Source organism: Vanessa atalanta, chromosome 25 (assembly GCF_905147765.1).
Source record: "Vanessa atalanta chromosome 25, ilVanAtal1.2, whole genome shotgun sequence".
In the NCBI taxonomy this organism is placed as follows: Eukaryota; Metazoa; Arthropoda; class Insecta; order Lepidoptera; family Nymphalidae; genus Vanessa; species Vanessa atalanta.
In genome coordinates this window covers 1,187,371-1,204,993 of record NC_061895.1, presented here as the reverse complement: position 1 = coordinate 1,204,993, position 17,623 = coordinate 1,187,371, and the positions used below count along the sequence as shown (strand labels likewise).

At 34.0% G+C, this 17,623-nt stretch overlaps 1 protein-coding gene across 1 annotated transcript; it reads right to left on the bottom strand.

Moving 5' to 3' along the window:
* Positions 1–3,796: 3,796 nt before the first annotated feature.
* On the bottom strand, positions 3,797–17,314 carry LOC125073671 (hepatocyte nuclear factor 6). Its single transcript, XM_047684612.1, has 4 exons — positions 16,551–17,314; positions 7,800–7,823; positions 7,493–7,599; positions 3,797–7,158 (listed from the first exon to the last, which is right to left on the bottom strand). The coding sequence occupies exons 1-4, from the start codon at positions 17,260–17,262 to the stop codon at positions 6,913–6,915; spliced, it is 1,089 nt and encodes a 362-aa protein (XP_047540568.1). The 5' UTR covers positions 17,263–17,314; the 3' UTR covers positions 3,797–6,912.
* Positions 17,315–17,623: the final 309 nt, after the last annotated feature.

The window sequence follows — 17,623 nt, the reverse complement described above, 5'->3', positions numbered from 1 at the left end:
TCTTGTCATTGCCTCGTTGGTCTTCCGTCTAGTCTACACGACTGTGGATCTCAGCGCTATGGGTTTAATATAAGAAAATGGGATTATCTGTCAATAATTTATAACTGAACTAAATTTGTGTTTATATATATCAAATATCCTAATCTTTTTTTGTCCTTGGGTCATTGACCTCTTATCCTATGATATAAAAAAAATATTCATCGAGTAGGCTCATTTATATACTTCTTAATTGGCATGTTAAAATATTCAATTTATTGTGAAGCTACCACCGATATCAGAACAGATTGGTTTTGAAATTTATCATTCATTTTTACTCGTATAATCTTAAATAAAAGAAAATTATTGTATTCTCCTTCGTTTGACTTGACGAATTGTACGATTGATACTGTGACGTAAAGATTTCGAGCGTGAGATTTCTAGACGTGAGCGCCATCTATGGTACGATACCAAGCTCTTAAGTCTTACTCAAAACTGTTGGTTTTTTTTTAATTTACGTAGCAATCAAACAAACATAAGCTACAGGCAATATTTATAATGCCATCGTAAATACAGATTAACATATATAAGATGATAATTTGAACAACAATATTATGTATATTCACAGTAGCATTGCATAGCACTTTGATAAAATCATTGTGATAATCATTGTATGTGCACAAGAAGTAAGGATAAGCTTAGAACGCCAAATTTCCGACTCCGCAAAGTCAATAAATCATTCTTGAGGCAAAGTATCCGTTTCTATAGCAAAAATCCGCAGATATTTTTAACTTTGACGTTTCATAGATTATTCATTCGAAGGCATATTATTCGATACAAAATTATAAAAAAGCGTGGAGTTAATGCTTGTTGAGTTCCAGGCAGGAGACATAACATACATATATAATTGTATTTAACTAACATGACTGTATTTTTAGATGTTGAAAAAGAGTAACTACTGAGTTTCTGGCCGAGAAGGACTCTCGGTAGAATCTACATTCCGAACTGGTGGTAGTAAATAACGATTCAAAAGTGCTTGCAAAAGCCTACTTGAATAAAGTATATTTTGATTTGATTTCATTTTAATGAATCTCTACTAGAACCAAACCTTAACTGCTTTAGCAAACACTTCGACCCAGAGCAACGTGAGCGTAGATTATGATATGGTTCCTGTTATACCAGTTTCTAAAATGATGAACAAACTTACTTACTAATCATACAAACAGTGAATGCTCATTGGTCAATTATTGCATCATCGGCTACCCTCAACCAATGTCCGTTCAGATTGAAGTTATCCTGATTTATCAGTGTTTATAAATCTCAAAACAATTTGGCAAACATCTTGCTTTGATTTAATAAATAAAAGGGAAGTTGTTGTTGATTAACTTTCCACTATTGTAGATTTGGGTCTAATCTTGTAACTACCCAGACTAGAAGTATTATCTAACGAATTTAACTAAAATTCCAAACGCATCATTGCCATATATCATATATACTCCAATATCTTACCCAATTTCGTCTTCAGTGCCAATTCTGGACGGATACTCGCCAACTACTTATTATAATGACGAATAGATAATGCCAGCAAAGTAGCGCCCTCTAACTCTATACTCTTAAAAGCCTGTAGATTGGTCATTCGATAGTTCCAAATGTAGATCAGGCGCAGGAATACAGGCGAAAAGTTGTAAATGCTTTCAGAGACACGAGCCAAACACTACCAATCTCCAAGCTCCGGGCTGCGACTGGAAAATCTTTAAAAGAAAAATCCACTTACATTTTATTCACGATTCGATATTTGGTCGCAGACCTCGGGAGCTACAGCCTTATAAGCTAAGAACTAAATCAACGAGGCAAGTCGAAGATACATAATAAAATTAAAATTAATAAAAGCTCGTTTTTCAAAAGGGATTTCTCCGTTTTCCGTAACTCACGTCGTATCTCACTTTTGAAATGTAAACTGGCTTATGTTGATCTGAAATTCTGATGCTTATGTGTTCTATGAATATTACAATTGTTAACATCGACAACGTTGCGTTTATTGAGACTTCATAAATACGGTGAGCTTCAAATTTGTTTTTACGGAAGCAATACTGCTCCTACTATTTAACAGGAGCTTAGTTTAAAAATTAAGTATTTACAAGATAATAGTCATTATTATAGATCTATTCACTTCCAAAAGCGCTCCCGATCGTGCCAAATTATCAGCGTGCTTTCATATGAGTGAAGCTCGCACTAACAATATGTATCAGTGTGGAAATGACTAATATAAGTGTCAATGAGGATAAAAAATTTAATTATATTTGTTATTGCACGCTGACAGTTTGACGTGGAGAGTGTGAGAATTTGATGCACCTTCGTGAATGAGCAGATACCTTTCAATGTGTGCGCGACAAAAATCATATTATACACGCACACACAGCGTACACATAAGGTAAACAAATAAAAAATCAAGCACTTTATAAAATGTACATTTAATCTTACATTCATTTTTCACGTACTATGTACAATCAGAGAGAAAGCGCACTATACACGCACAAAAATATTTTATGCCCTATTTAATGGTATGTATTGTAAGTTTATATCCGCAAACATCAGAGATGACAGATAACAAAGATCAACATTGAATTTTATTGTAAAACATACAAATACATCTGGATGCCAATTAAATTTAAACTTTATTCTTTTCACAATAAAACTCAATATCACTTAATTCCTCAAAATTGTTGGAATCCAAAACGCTCCCATGCGGTGATTAAAAATAGTCGTGTATGGACATTTTAAACAAAAAATATCGCTACGGCCATTATAAGCGATAGAAAATTTACAAATACGCTTATTTATACATTCACTTGACAAATTATATAAAATTTATTTTCACTGTATGTTTATTTTAACAAGAATAACCTCTAAACGAGCAGTTCTATGTTACAATAATTAATAGTCACATCTTATATTGTTTCATTTAAAGTATTTGCGTAACAAATTGCTTATTGGAATTAAAATACATTAAACACAAGGGATGTTTTTGTGCGCAGTTGGAAACCAGGTCATAAGCTTGAAGTATCTATATACTGTTGGATCTTTCGACCAATTCTACTAATGTATAACGATTACGATACGTTCTCGATCTAAATTCGATCGAAACTCAACTGGATCTTTGTGTTAGTGGCAAGGAAAACGGTTAACTTTAACGATAGAAACGAATCTGCGATAAAGTATTAGTAGAATTGTCCTCTTTAATCATGCGATCACTGACGCAGTTGGAACTGTCTTAAAACCAGGTCTTCATCATAATGGTGATGAATCAATCGTTTAACAACCAGCAGTCGAATCTTTGACCACATATAAAATGCTTATTAATTTCTATGTATTTTTTTGTTCGTACAAATGACTTCATAAACTCATACGTTGCTCATATAATTCGACAGAAATTAATTTGATATCATTATATAAAGAATCACCACCATATACAACATACCTTCGACACTTACTCTTTTAAAAAAAAAAAAGACAAATGTCAAACGGTTGACAGTTTGTTACATTGACAGTTCATTTTAACCTTAATTACAGATTGCGTAATGAAAAATGGTATGTTAATTTTCAGCTTAATTTAAAATTCAACAAATTCTATGTTTTATTGATTTAATTTTACTTCATTTCTAAAAAATATCGACGAATAAATTATTACGTTCTGTAATACTTTGACAATTGTTTATAATTTCTTACTATCTGAACATTTTATTGAAAATTGTATTATTATTAAAAAGATCGACATTTCAAACAAACTATTTAGTTATACTTAAATTAACTAAGACACAATCTAAACAAAAAAAAATCCGTAACAAAATTGTACATTTCGAATTCTTTGAACATGGGGAATAAAACTATTAATTTCATTATCAAAACGAAAATTGACGCCATTATAAAATATGCGTTCATATAAAAGTAAACACGTCATTATTATTATTAAATAATCCTATTTCACTCAAATTGTTTAGCAGCAAACCAGTCTTCATAAGTCTATTAAGATGGACACCCTAGTCTCCCCGAGTAATAACTCCTCGATAGTTAACGTAAGCGAAACCGGATTAAATAACAACAATACTTTAAAATAAATCATTATAATGAAATCAATATAGAACACATTATACGTTGTTCGTTAGTTTTATTGCTCTGTCGTATCTTCTAAATAATTATCGGATACTAAATAATTACGTGCTGTTTAAAATGTCCAGAAGCCAGTTTATTTAAAAAATGTACCAAATTAATGATCATGATATACTTCTAACTAATATTAAGGAAGGCTAGCAAACTGTGCAATGTGTTAGTGCACATACTTGTGCACTAACACAGGTTCACTCTTTCGTCCGTCTACGTGCCTTGTGATGTGAACTACGGGTCTGTTACCGAGAATATATCGATCGGGAAATATTTGTTTTTTTAGTAGCCTGATCCAGCCCTTTGAACTAGCCAGTGGAATATCAACCAGTTTGATATAACCATCACATATATACTGGCGGTTACCAAGCACATCTTCATGAAACTATATTAAAAAGAAATGACTAGAGATAATACAGTGAGCACGGTAAAATGGTGGTCGATGAGGAAGCTAGACTAAGTTTTAGGCATACTATAAATTAAAATAAAAAAACTAACGATGTAATTATTAAAAATTAATTATTTATGTCTAAAAGGGCTTAAACGACACAAAATTTTCAATTTTGAATATGTTGAATTTATCAATAGATTTACGTTTTCACGTTGAGTGGATAAAAATGTAAAAAGTTGATCAGTGGCTTCCAGATCATTACAACACATTCTTGATTTAAAATCGTTTAAAAACAATATACGTTACAATTTTGAAATGTAATCGTTTAGTCAGTTCCTTGAAACAGCCATACAGACAAATCTAAAATCATATAAATATTGGAATGACAGTGAATTCAGATTTAAAAAAAAAACACTGTTTACAATTTTCTAAGACAATCAACGCCATCTATCGTGTCATTGCGATAGTGTTTATATTAGTAGACTAATTGAAAGATTTAGAGAATCTTTTCATATACGTAAAGATACAAATTATTATGAAGTTATTACCTTTTGTTTCTAGTTCTATCTCAATTCTTTAAAATCAAACTGATATAATCTTTCAATTAGTCGACCCATGTAAACTCCGCTTTAAAACATAAATGCGCCATTTTTCAATCATAAGTATCATTATAAGCAACATTATTTATAATATTTAACTAAATTGCACTTCTCAGTTTCCTTTGGTATATATTAAGGTACATAAAAAGTTATATTATTGTATAAAACGTCTAAACGAATGCGTGTGATAATAAACGCGGTACAAATATAATATTGTATAAATAAATAACTTACTATTAATTTAAAGTGAAATTATATTATACTAACTTTAGAATAAATAAAAATTAAATAGCAGGCGTTCCAAATTTAAAAATCGCTCATTTGTAAAGAAATCGTGATCACGTATTCTGACCACGATACGAGCAAAACTTAATCACGGCCTAATATAGGTACATTAAGCTTTTATTGATATTTACCTTCAATAAACTACGTTTTGCACAACTCGGACTAGATTTTCATTTTTTTTTTGTTACTTATATATACGTGAAGCTTTCCTTAAATATGTAATTATATCTAATCATTGTAACATTAAGTAATATCACGCAGGAATTTGCTTTCATTGATGTTCACACCACGACGTGTGTCACTGGAATGTTCACGAGATCTCTTGACTAGAGTGAAATGATACAACGCTATCTGACACAAGTTACAAAAATTTATACCTCGTTCGAGCGTTTAATAATTTTAAACGTGCGTTTATTATAAATAAATTTTGCTCAGAACTAACACTGATCTTTCGCGTTACAGTGATACATTTAACATTGTACAACTAACATTAATTTTAACAACATCTCGGGTATACATTTTGTTGGTATGAATTTTTGTAAATTGTAACTTTCCACAAATTAATATATATAATAAATTACATTAATTTTCGTCCGATTTCATCGGATATTTCTGCTAAATGCCGCTTTAAGGTCGAAAAATGTTTTTTTTTTTTTTACATAAATGACCTTTATTATTGCATCTTCTACTAACTATGAAAGCAAAAAATCGTTTGAATACATTTCAACTGATATGATCATTGGAATACGTTTCCACTTAAATATATCGCAAATTTTTGTGTCTTCAACTTTTTTGAATACATCAGAAAATTACCAATAATTACACCATACCCTAACGTTTTCTTGTCAACAAAAGTTTCTATAATTACATTATGATTACAGAAACTGTTATCAGCAACACATGTTGACAACACAAAATTTGCCAAATATAATATCGTGGAGACGTTTTATAAATTTGTCGACGTTAAACTATTGATAATACCTCACTCTTCACAGACGCATAAATATGCTACAATTTTAAACATATTTATAGTATTCGAAGCGAAAACAAAGACGTTGAAAGGCATTCAAACGATTAAAATACGCTATAAATAAATAAAACAAAATACATGTCGTCCGTCTAATACTGAAGAACAACTAAATAGCTATATATGTTTGACTAGAAACATTTATATCGAGAGATCAGTTTGTCTGGACCAACGCCATTGTCACACTAGAGTCCCTTTCTGTACACTTTGAACCGGAAGTTGCCTTACAAACTTTCGAATGATCATTGAAATACAACAATATATAAAAATATTGATCGAAATTATATATAAAACCATCCAAAATTTGACCACGATTAAAGCAAAATGATCAAAAATAAAGCTATATATGAATAAACGTAGTAAAATATCTTTGTAACTGAATTTGTTCATCAATACATATAGGTTGAACATTCGAAATTTGTGACAACTCCTGTTTCTTCTCATAGCACTAACAAATGCTGCTGGGGGATAGGGCGTCACAAAAGGTGGTCGTCGTGGTCATCGTGATCTTCTTCCGACTCGGCTGAATCTAGACTCGGCACGTGGTCTAGATCCTGGGCCTCGCATTGCTGATCCAGTTCTGTGGAAGGAGCATCATCGTCTTTCCATTTGTCCATTGATCTTCTGCGCGCGTTCATGAAGAAGTTACCAACTGTCGTCGGTTCTAAGCCGAGTTGCCTCGCTATCGTCACTTGCATTTCTTTTGACGGCCTCTTCGTTTCCTGAAATATATTGTAATTTGCTTTAACCATTTTTGTATCACTTTTTGCAATGTTTACAATGTATTCCATTTGGACTATAATTTAACAATTGATGAACTTAAAAATGCAAGTTTCAGATTCAGCGGATCAATATCCTTACTAATACATATCAATGAAGGTTTGTCTGAAAACCTTTGATCACCAGATCGGATGTTGAATGAGCTAATTACAAACAATTAACCATCTAGAGTACTTTCTCACCAAGCGTTATGCAAGGTAAACTAACCTTTGTAAAATATCGTTGTTGGTATATGTCGTTATATTGTAATGTTTTTTTTTTTCAATTTCAAATTACCTTAAAAATAGCTTGCAGAGTACGCCGCTGGAGATCTGTGAAAACCAAACGCGGCTTCTTCGGGGAAGGCAGAATATCCGAACCCATATCCTCCTTGCGTTTGCAACCTTTAAAGAAAAAAAAAAACCTTTGAAAAAACACAATTTCCAAATTTCAAATAAGTAATATTTTCCTTATCTTTATCATATTAAATCTTCTTTAATAAAACCACGAATTGAATTTGAAAATAATTAAACGATAAAATATTTATAGAGAAGCCTCATTATTACATAAAGTAAAACAAAATAAAACGACATACGATACTCACTGCCTCTCTGCGGGATCTGGGCCGCTGGAACAAAAAAAAAAAAATGATTATTACTCAAATAATTTATATATTTTCAAATATTCTCTAGACCATCTGAAGCCCTTGCAATCTATTGACAACAAACATGCCACTAAACACTGACTACCTAAAAGAATCCTTTCGCAAGCAATCAATTCTGACCACGATACGAGCAAAATTATTTCCAATTGTATTCATTGCGAAAGAATACTCAAAAGTAAAATCTAAGGAAACTATTTATATAACTATAACTATTCTGAACTTAAAATATTAACTCTATAATATTTCAATGTGAATCATTTCGTATATATTTAATTTAACAAATTACGTGACATTTTGAAACAATAGTCATTTCGATTTTATACGGTTCATTGACCGTTCGGAATCTCTCAAATTATTGTAAATATGATAAATTCATACCTGGCGACAATGTAAACAACATTAACAAAGGATCTGAAATCTCGCAGGCACCTATAAAATCATATATTTAAAATAAATCTATTGCAGCCCGGGCGCGGGGGGTAAACAAAATGGGAGGGAGGGGGCAGCGTTAGCAGTCTAACATACATCTTGGCTTCTTTAAGCTAACAAAATACACTTACCTAATGCTAAAAATATTTTAAAAACTAAAACAGTTATATAAACTCCCGAATGTATAGACAGTATCGTTGCCTTTGATTGTATAAATTTTAATAATAATTTAAAAAAAAAAGCTCGGGGAAGGATACTGCCTATTCAAATAATAAACATCTATAAAGAGCAAATCTCTATAAAATTTACACATTTTTATAATTCAAAAAAAACAAAAGATATATATATAGTATAATCCATTAAGACATCGCTTCTTCTAAAGGCTTGTCACAAGGCATCTCATGTGAAACATATATAACGCTATGATAATAAATATAGTTTAGAAAATACATACGTATATACGAATATTACCTTTGCAACAAGCTATTCTCAGACTTTGTAACCTATTAGAAACCAAGTCCACTGCTACGCAGCCAGGGATCGGGGAGGAGGAAGGATTCAAACAATTGTTCAACTCAAATCAAATTCAACACTTGATTAAACCAGTCGAAACATTTCGTAAAGCTTTCAGTCAGCACCAACAAAAAAAAACAACTAATCATCTATGTAAACGGAAGAAAATCGATCAAACGAAAATAAAAAAGACAGGGGCCATTGAAAAATCAAATAAATCGATAAAGATAAGATAGAGCAAAGAAGGATCTAAGGGGGGGGGATTTGATGTAATCCTGGGACTCACAAGCATGTAACGTCCCCGGCGGGTTCGTAAGCCGGTGTTTCCCAGGGCGGGGGCCCGGGTGGGTACATGGGGCCCTGGGGCACAGGCGGACCGCCCTGATACTCCCTGGGATAGACCTGCGGCTGCATGTTGTTTACATTGTCGCCTTTTAACGTTTGCTGGTTTGGCGCATCTGGAAAATTATACCTTAATCAATTGCTTCAATGAATTATACCGATAATTATATATTTTAAATCACCAAATAAGAGCATAATTATATAAACAACCCCTAAGCACACAATTAAATTAAAAAATAAAATGATACCAGTTCTAATCTAATGTTACCAGTTCTATAATTGATTAATTTTTTTTATCGATAATTGCTTACATGGGATTTATATTGATTGTAATTTCCGAGGTAAATTAACCAGCTGAGAACACAAGCAGTGTTTCGTGTTCACTAAACTGAACTATCTCGTTTTGCAACGCAATATAATATAAGAAATTAAAATTGATATTAATCGCTTAATAAATAGTGTGTAACAAATTTTTTTTTTTAAGTATCTAAATTTTTAATCGTTCGGTTCATAAAAGTTGTCAATTTGAAGTGTCTACAATATGTAAAAAATACATGTATAATATAATAATAATAGCATAAGATGTCGCTATACCTAAATAACACTAGAACAGTCTACGAGGGGGTCGCTCGATCGATACAGCGGGTGGAGGGCGCGAGGGAGGGTGTGACGTCACGGCAGGGGAAGGAGGGTACCATGTGCTAGCGTTGCCCTCATCTAACGTTTTTAATGTTGTTTTAATCTTTGTGCGCGTGTCAGGAAACGTGTAAATGTAAGATTTTCCGTATTTCATTTCGATATAATTATGTCTATATTACTAATTAATCATAAAATTACTAACAACATAAAATCATAAATATATACATCGATATATGATTGAGTTTCATTTCAGTAAATACGAAGATCATTCTCGTTGAAGAAATACAAATTAAAACAAAGAAAATAAACGAATAAATTGCATAAATACTGAAGGCATATGGATTCATATTTAGGAATAATTTATAAATGTAAATTATTAAATAAAGATCAATTAATAATATATAAAATATTAGTAACTATATTTATCAAATTCCGCCACACCAAACAGCATCGGAAGAGCGTGGTGTAGGTAGCTCCTAAACTCCTTAGAAAAATACGCCTTAGCCCATCAGTGGGGACATTTAGAGGCTGTTAATTTATTATTTAACCTAATTTGTTATAGCCTGTACTTTGATCAATGAGCTATAAGATCGCACTAGTCTTGGATGCTATAAAAGTAGACTATTTATCAAGCTATCTATGCTACCCGTTATTCCAAATTTTTGGAACAAGTCTGGCTCGTTAGCACTTAGCGGAGGCTTACGATGATCCACCGTTGAGCCACCAAAACCCCAATAGATCTCGCACGTCGATCAAGGCCTTTAATATACTTATTTTTATTTATTAAAAGTTTCCGTCGTCTTCAGCCGCGCGTGAGGATCACATGTCATGAGCATATGAATAAAATTTCCAGACTATAACTGTGCCAAACTCTCATTAAAAATCTGTTTCAGCCTCTCTGGCCTGATTGAGAAACGAACATATATCCTTACAAACATTTGCATTTATAATATTAGTAATGTAAGAAAACATATAGCCCTTTCAGATATTTTTCCGTCAAATAGCAGTAATCAGTATTATTGTGTTCCGGTTTGAAGGCTGTATGAGAGTGAGTGGGTGAGTTTTATGATATCGGTAGGCGGACGAGCAAATGGGCCACCTGGTGGTAAGTGGTCACCACCGCCCATAGACAATGGCGCTGTAAGAAATATTAACCATTCCTTACATCAACAATGCGCCACCAACCTTGGGAACTAAGATGTTATGTCCCTTGTGCGTGTAGTTACACTGGCTCACTCACCCTTCAAACCGGAACACAATAATACTGAGTACTGATGTTTGACAGTAGAATATCTGATGAGTGGGTGGTACCACTCAATATATAAATTGGAACAAAGTGCTACAAAGTATTACATGACGGTAACAACTGGTAAAACTTACCTCCACTATTGGTCGTAAAACTTAATGAGTTTGCATTAAAGTAATATCTAATCTTGATTAAGGAGAATTAAACAAAATACAATCAAATTCGAAACAAATTATGAAAGTCTAATTGAAAAGATCTTTACTTTGAATACGAATAAATTGCTTAAAAAAAAAAGGTAAATAATTTGACATTTGTAAACATGGATTTTTCCGAAGATAATTTGGAAAACGTTGGCCTATTAGGACTCTTACTCGAACACTTAAGTACGAATGGACGAAAATATATTTAACTGACATTTGAAATAGTGAAATATTTAATTATATATTTAATAATTATGTAATGATTCTGTTGATTCATAAATTCAAATTGTAATGAATTATGCATATTAGTGAACACAAGATTATATGCTTGCGACTTTACCCGCGCGAAATTTATAAAACACAAACTTCCATCACCCGTTTTATCCCCTTAGGTATGGAGTTTCGTTAAATCTTAGCGGATGTCTGAACCATATAAAGAACCTACCTGTTAAATTTCAAGTTTGTTGGTTTTATCGCTTCTGTGATTAATCAGTGGCTCTTGCTGATGAGTCAGTTGGCATTCGAACACGATATATTTTTAATAACGTATTTAAGATGTTAGAAAAGGGTAACTACTGAGTTTGTTGCTGGCTCTTCTCAGTAGAATCAACATTCCGAACCGGCTGACCTTTTATATGATTCTGTAAAATGACTATTCAAAAGTGCTTGTAGAAGCTTACTTGAATAAAGTAAATTTTGATTTTGTTAAGCCTATGTTAATATATATGTACGTCATATTTCTAGTTATTAAAATATCAAAGTAAGTAAAAGACTGTAACGCAATAGTAGTTACGTCTTCATCTAAAAAAGAGGATTGGAGCATATTCTACCACGCTGTTCTAAGGCATGATAGATACACATTACACATGTGGCAGTTTCATGACTTCTCGTACTGCCGAGAGTTGAATTATAAACGTGAATGAAATACTTGATAAATAAAGCTCGGCAGGGTTTTGATTTCTATCCTTGTCTACATCTATACATATAATAAAATTGGAGTGTCTGTTTGTAATATTAAAATAATCGCTTTTTGCTAAATCCATATGTATGAATACACGATACATATACCAAAATAACATTTCTTATAATTGTTGTCTGTTTGTTAGTTCCAGCTAATCTCTGTTACGGCTGGACCAATTTTGACGGGACTTTCACTGGCAGATAGCTAATGTAATAAATAGTAACTCAGGTAACAATAACTTTTTTTGTTAAATTCAAACGCGCTCGAATTCGCGGGCACAGCTATATAGTGAGATATATATATATATATATATATATATATATATATATATATATATATATATATATCTCACTTTTAATACTTGCGTAAACAATTCTTATTAAGTTGACTGATATACATGAGAGCTATAAGAATAAAAAAAAATCTACGAATACGTATCTATCAATACAATCAATGTATACGTTCAAGCAGCAACACTAGTATTGCTGTGTGGGTGAGCCAGTGTAACTACAGGCACAAGGGATAACTAAACTTATTAGCCCAAAGATTGTTTTTTGGCCATGTAAGGAATGATTAATATTTCTTACATTGTAAATGTTTCTTGGCAGATATATTTTAACTTTGCCGTTTCATAAATTCAAATCATTCAAAACATTGCTAAGAAGGATAGCAAAGGAAGCATATTATTCGATACAAGATTATATAGATGATAAAAAAGCGTGGAGCTAATACTTGTTGACTTTCAGGCGACATATTTTAGCATTAGCATTTAGCATTAGCAGCCTGTAAATTTTCCCACTGCTGGGCTAAAGGCCTCCTCTCCCTTTGAGGAGAAGGTATGGAGCATATTCCACCACACTGCTCCAATGCAGGTTGGCGGAATACAAATGTGGCAGAATTTCGTTGAAATTAGACACATGCAGGTTTCCTCACGATGTTTTCCTTCACCGCTGAGCACGAGATGAATTATAAACACAAATTAAGCACATGAAAATTCAGTGGTGCCTGCCTGGGTTTGAACCCGAAATCATCGGTTAAGATGCACGCGTTCTAACCACTTGGCCATCTCGGCTTCGCCAGGAATGAACCGAATTCCAATAAATTTGGTGAAGCAAACTTGAAATCCAAGACGGGTCACTTATAATTTTTTCTACAGGCAATCAAAACTCTCTATATGTTTGGTTCGAAAGATGAGTGAACCAGTATAAATACACACAGTCTTCCACCCCAACATACTCAGGATACCCATCAGATAGTTAATTTCTTGGTCTGCCTTAATGAAAAACAACATATCAGTATTTTAATTACGAACTCCGTGTAATAAACGAAATAATTGCTTGACCCAATTACTTGAAATTGAATTTTTATCGTTTGTTACACTCCAGACACTTGGCGAATTATTGGCGTAGGACCTCGGCTGTCACGACACTGTTGCTATTGGATATGTGTAAGCCATTACTCTGACCATTCCTGTGCTCTTTGTGATAAACTCTGGAAAGAGCATTTGAAAAATAATCCTCATGTACATGATGATATCCCAAAAGTTATGCACTAAATAAGGCGTGAGTCGAGATGGCCCAGTGGTTAGAACTCGTGCATCTTAACCGATGATTGCGTTCTTGTTCAAACCCAGGCAAGCACCACTGAATTTTCATGTGCTTAATTTGTGTGTTATAATTCATCTCGAGCTCGGCTGTGAAAGAAAACATCGTAAGGAAACCTGCATGTGTCTAATTTCAACTAAATCCTACCACATGTATATCCACCAACCCGCATTGGAGCAGCGTGGTGGAATGTACTCCAAACCTTCTCCTCAAAGGGAAAGGAGGCCTTAGCCCAGCAGTGGGAAATTTACAGGCCGTTAATGTATGTAATGTATACTAAGGCGTGCATCATAATGACTGTACAAAGTTGCAGATCAGCTTTTAAGCAATACCTACATTAAGTACATATTTAGTGCCTTTGTATATATATTTAAAGCTATTATATATACGTTATACATATATCTACTAGCCCCCCATCTTGGTTTCACAAGGTACAATAAAAGTCTATTATTTAAAATTCTTGTTTTTTTCCGGCTAGGAAAATTTAAATTCTCGGCTTTCCTCTACTAAATATACACAATTATACATATAAATATTTCGATACAATTAAAAACGGTCTCCTATTTCCTGACGAGGAAGATGATTTAATCTTTCCAAATCCCGCAACTTGAGTGCTAATTTATTGAAGACGTGGCTGAATTCTATCCGACGTTTGCTAAATATACAAGTCTCCTCGTGATATTTTTCAATAACTTTTATCGTTGTCATTTGGTGGTAGGGTTTTGTGCATGTTTGGGTAAGTACTCATTAAAATCAAAATCAAAATGTACTTTATTCAAGTAAGCTTTTACAAGCACTTTTGAATCGTAATTTAACAAACTATTTAAAGTAAAGCCACCACAGGTTCGCAACGTAGATTCTACCGTGAAGAACCGGCAAGAAACTCAGTAGTAACTCTTTTGCAACATCTAAAAATACAGTCATGTTAGTTAAATACAATTATATATGATAAGATATACTACCACCATTTGTTATCTTACAATTTAAAGTATATTTTGATTTTGACTTGTATTCTTTACCAAACAGTAATACATTGAAGATGGCGGTTTGATTATTACGTTCAGGTTTGAATGGTGAGTGAACCAGTGTAACCACAGATACAAAGGGTATAGCATCTCATTTCCCGAAGTTGATAACTCATTGAAATTATTATGTATGTTTAATATTGCTTACGGGGCCAAAGTCTATGGACTATGGTGACCACCTAGCTTCCGGTGTCCAAAAGCCTGGCTGCCTATCTATTTAAAAAAAAAACACTCAGTGTCTAATAGAACAGCAATCCCACGCAACCAGAGAAATATCAAAAGCAGGCCCAAAATGCACATGAGGCTGTAAATCTAACTAAGTCCAATTTCCTAACTATGTTAGCGAGACAAAAACTGATCTGATCCGAGATTACAGGTATGGCTGTCTCTATCTAACCCCTAAACCGGCAAGGCACTTTAGACACATAGATAAATTATTTTCGAATCAAAAGTCTAATTATTTTGCAATGACCATTCATTTATCTAAGAGTCTATAAACAAATCGAAATGACGTAACGGTTCGAGAAAATATATGTAAATATATACTTAGATAAAAAAAAATACACCGAAGGTATGGAAACACCTTTGTCAAGCTCTGTAAGTGTATAGAAAAAAAAGTACCATTAGAACATTCGCTTTGTCACTATCCTGTTATCTCTGCATGGCTTATGAAAGTTCATCCACCCTAAAACTAAATAGTTTTTAAGGGTCTATAGATGTAAACCAATCCTAACCCCTTATAATTGTCGTCCCCATTTCTAGCACTGGGAAAATACGCATATTAATTATTCCTAGGCAAGGCACAACATTCAGTTTTAAAATATTATTGAACTAGTACGTTCCTTACTAAACAAAACTAAGTTTTGCTTAGTAAGGAAAGTTAGTAGTTATTTAAAAAACAAAAATAAATTGATAAATGAAATTTATATAATCTATAATTCCATTTTTAAAAATACAATCGAAATAATCATCACTAGACTTGTTTAACGTATTAAAAATCACAGACCCTCTGACTTTATCATAGACCAATAACAATAATAATAATATATATGGTTTAATAAAACTTTATAACGACCAGAGCGCGGTAACAATACGAGTCCTTTGTCCGCCGTTTATTTCCATATATCATTAGTCACGACCCTATTATCACCCGCTTAGAAAACTACAGCCCTATCGTCGTCCCGGTTTCTCCGTCGCGTAGTGACGTACCACGCGGTATCGACCGCGCGCCGCGGCCATCATCGATTGTCGACGAATCGATGCATACAGCTGACGTTCGCGATGTTTGTAAACTTGGCGAATATCGATTTTATTTAAATTTTTAATTTTATGCTTGCTCTATGTACGTTAGTTAACTGGATATATTGAATCGTCATCGTGTGTCCTTTTGAATGTTTTAAGTCGGTTTGTTTTAATATATAACATGTACAAATTTATTTTATTTAAAAAATATATTTTTTATATCAAAATAAATATAAAAGTTTCAAAATCTTATTACATTTTTACTTTTTTCTTATTTTTAAGGGGACAAACACATTCGATTCAATTCAATAATTACGATGAAATAATAAAGAAAATTAAAAAACAAACACAAAATAAACTCCCTTCGACACGTAATTCTGAAAGATTTATTATAATACCTTTTTACGAATACATCGTAATATTTTCATAACCTTATCCTGTACGGTTACCCGATAAACAAAAATATATATAAAAATCATGCTAAACATACCTGCTAGCCTCAACGCCGACATTCTTTGAAATTCGGGTTCTTGAAGCCATTTCCACATTCGCCTAAACGTCTCTCTGCCAGACTTGAGCTTTGACCAAGGCTTAGGGTTTCGGAGCAAATCACTTAGCGTCCCCTGCGACCGACAAAGCACCCTCTGCGCGAATATTGCCTGAGGGATAGAATACCTCTTCAACTCTCCACTTATCCTTTGAGCTAGCTCCTTTGTATTAATTTCCTCCGTATCATTCTGAGACTGTTGTTGGGCCTGTTCCTCCCTCGCTAGGAGAGCCGCATTCAGATCCAAGCCCGGGCTCGGTAACGGTGGGGTGGGGGACCGCCTTTCAAATGAATTCGGGGACGCACTCCGTCTGCTATATGCCGATTGTGGGGACAAAGGTTCATTATATGGCGCGGGTGATAGAGAGGCATATGATTGTTGTTGTTGGATGACGGTAAATGTACCTCCCGCATGGTATGCAAATTTGTCTGAGACTGTGCTGATCGGAGGTAAAGGCAGCAGCGGCGTTAATGTAGCATATGACGCTGGCTCGAGTCCTGGGGGTGTAAGTCGTCCATTGACGGCTGATAGCGGATGGAAAGCTGCATCGCCGTCAGGGAGAAGGTCTGCTGGAGATAGTCTGGGTGGCGATACATGGCTTGGTGCCACTATGACGGTTAGAGGCGCGCGGTCGCGAACTCGTGTTTCGTCCATGGCGCGCGGCCGGCGGCGGCGGGGTCGCGCGGGCGACTGGAGCACGCCTGCGCGACGCACCCTTCCGTCCCCTCGGTCCGCCTGCAAACACCCCTACTCTGTCACCCTTGCTAACAAACGTCCTATATCCACCACATTTAACCAATCTTGTATCTTATTCAAGGCAGGAAAAGTTCATTTTTCATTGCCATCTACCGTCCAGTCTGGTTTTATGACGCGAACACTACAATGCACCCTTAACCTACCCTGAGGCGCTTTAACAACTCTATAGCTAACGGTTTATATCGTTTTCAGTCCATTACTGGCATTTGCTTATATTGTGGAAAACGCGTAGTTTTAAAGCAGCAATGTACTAAAGAAA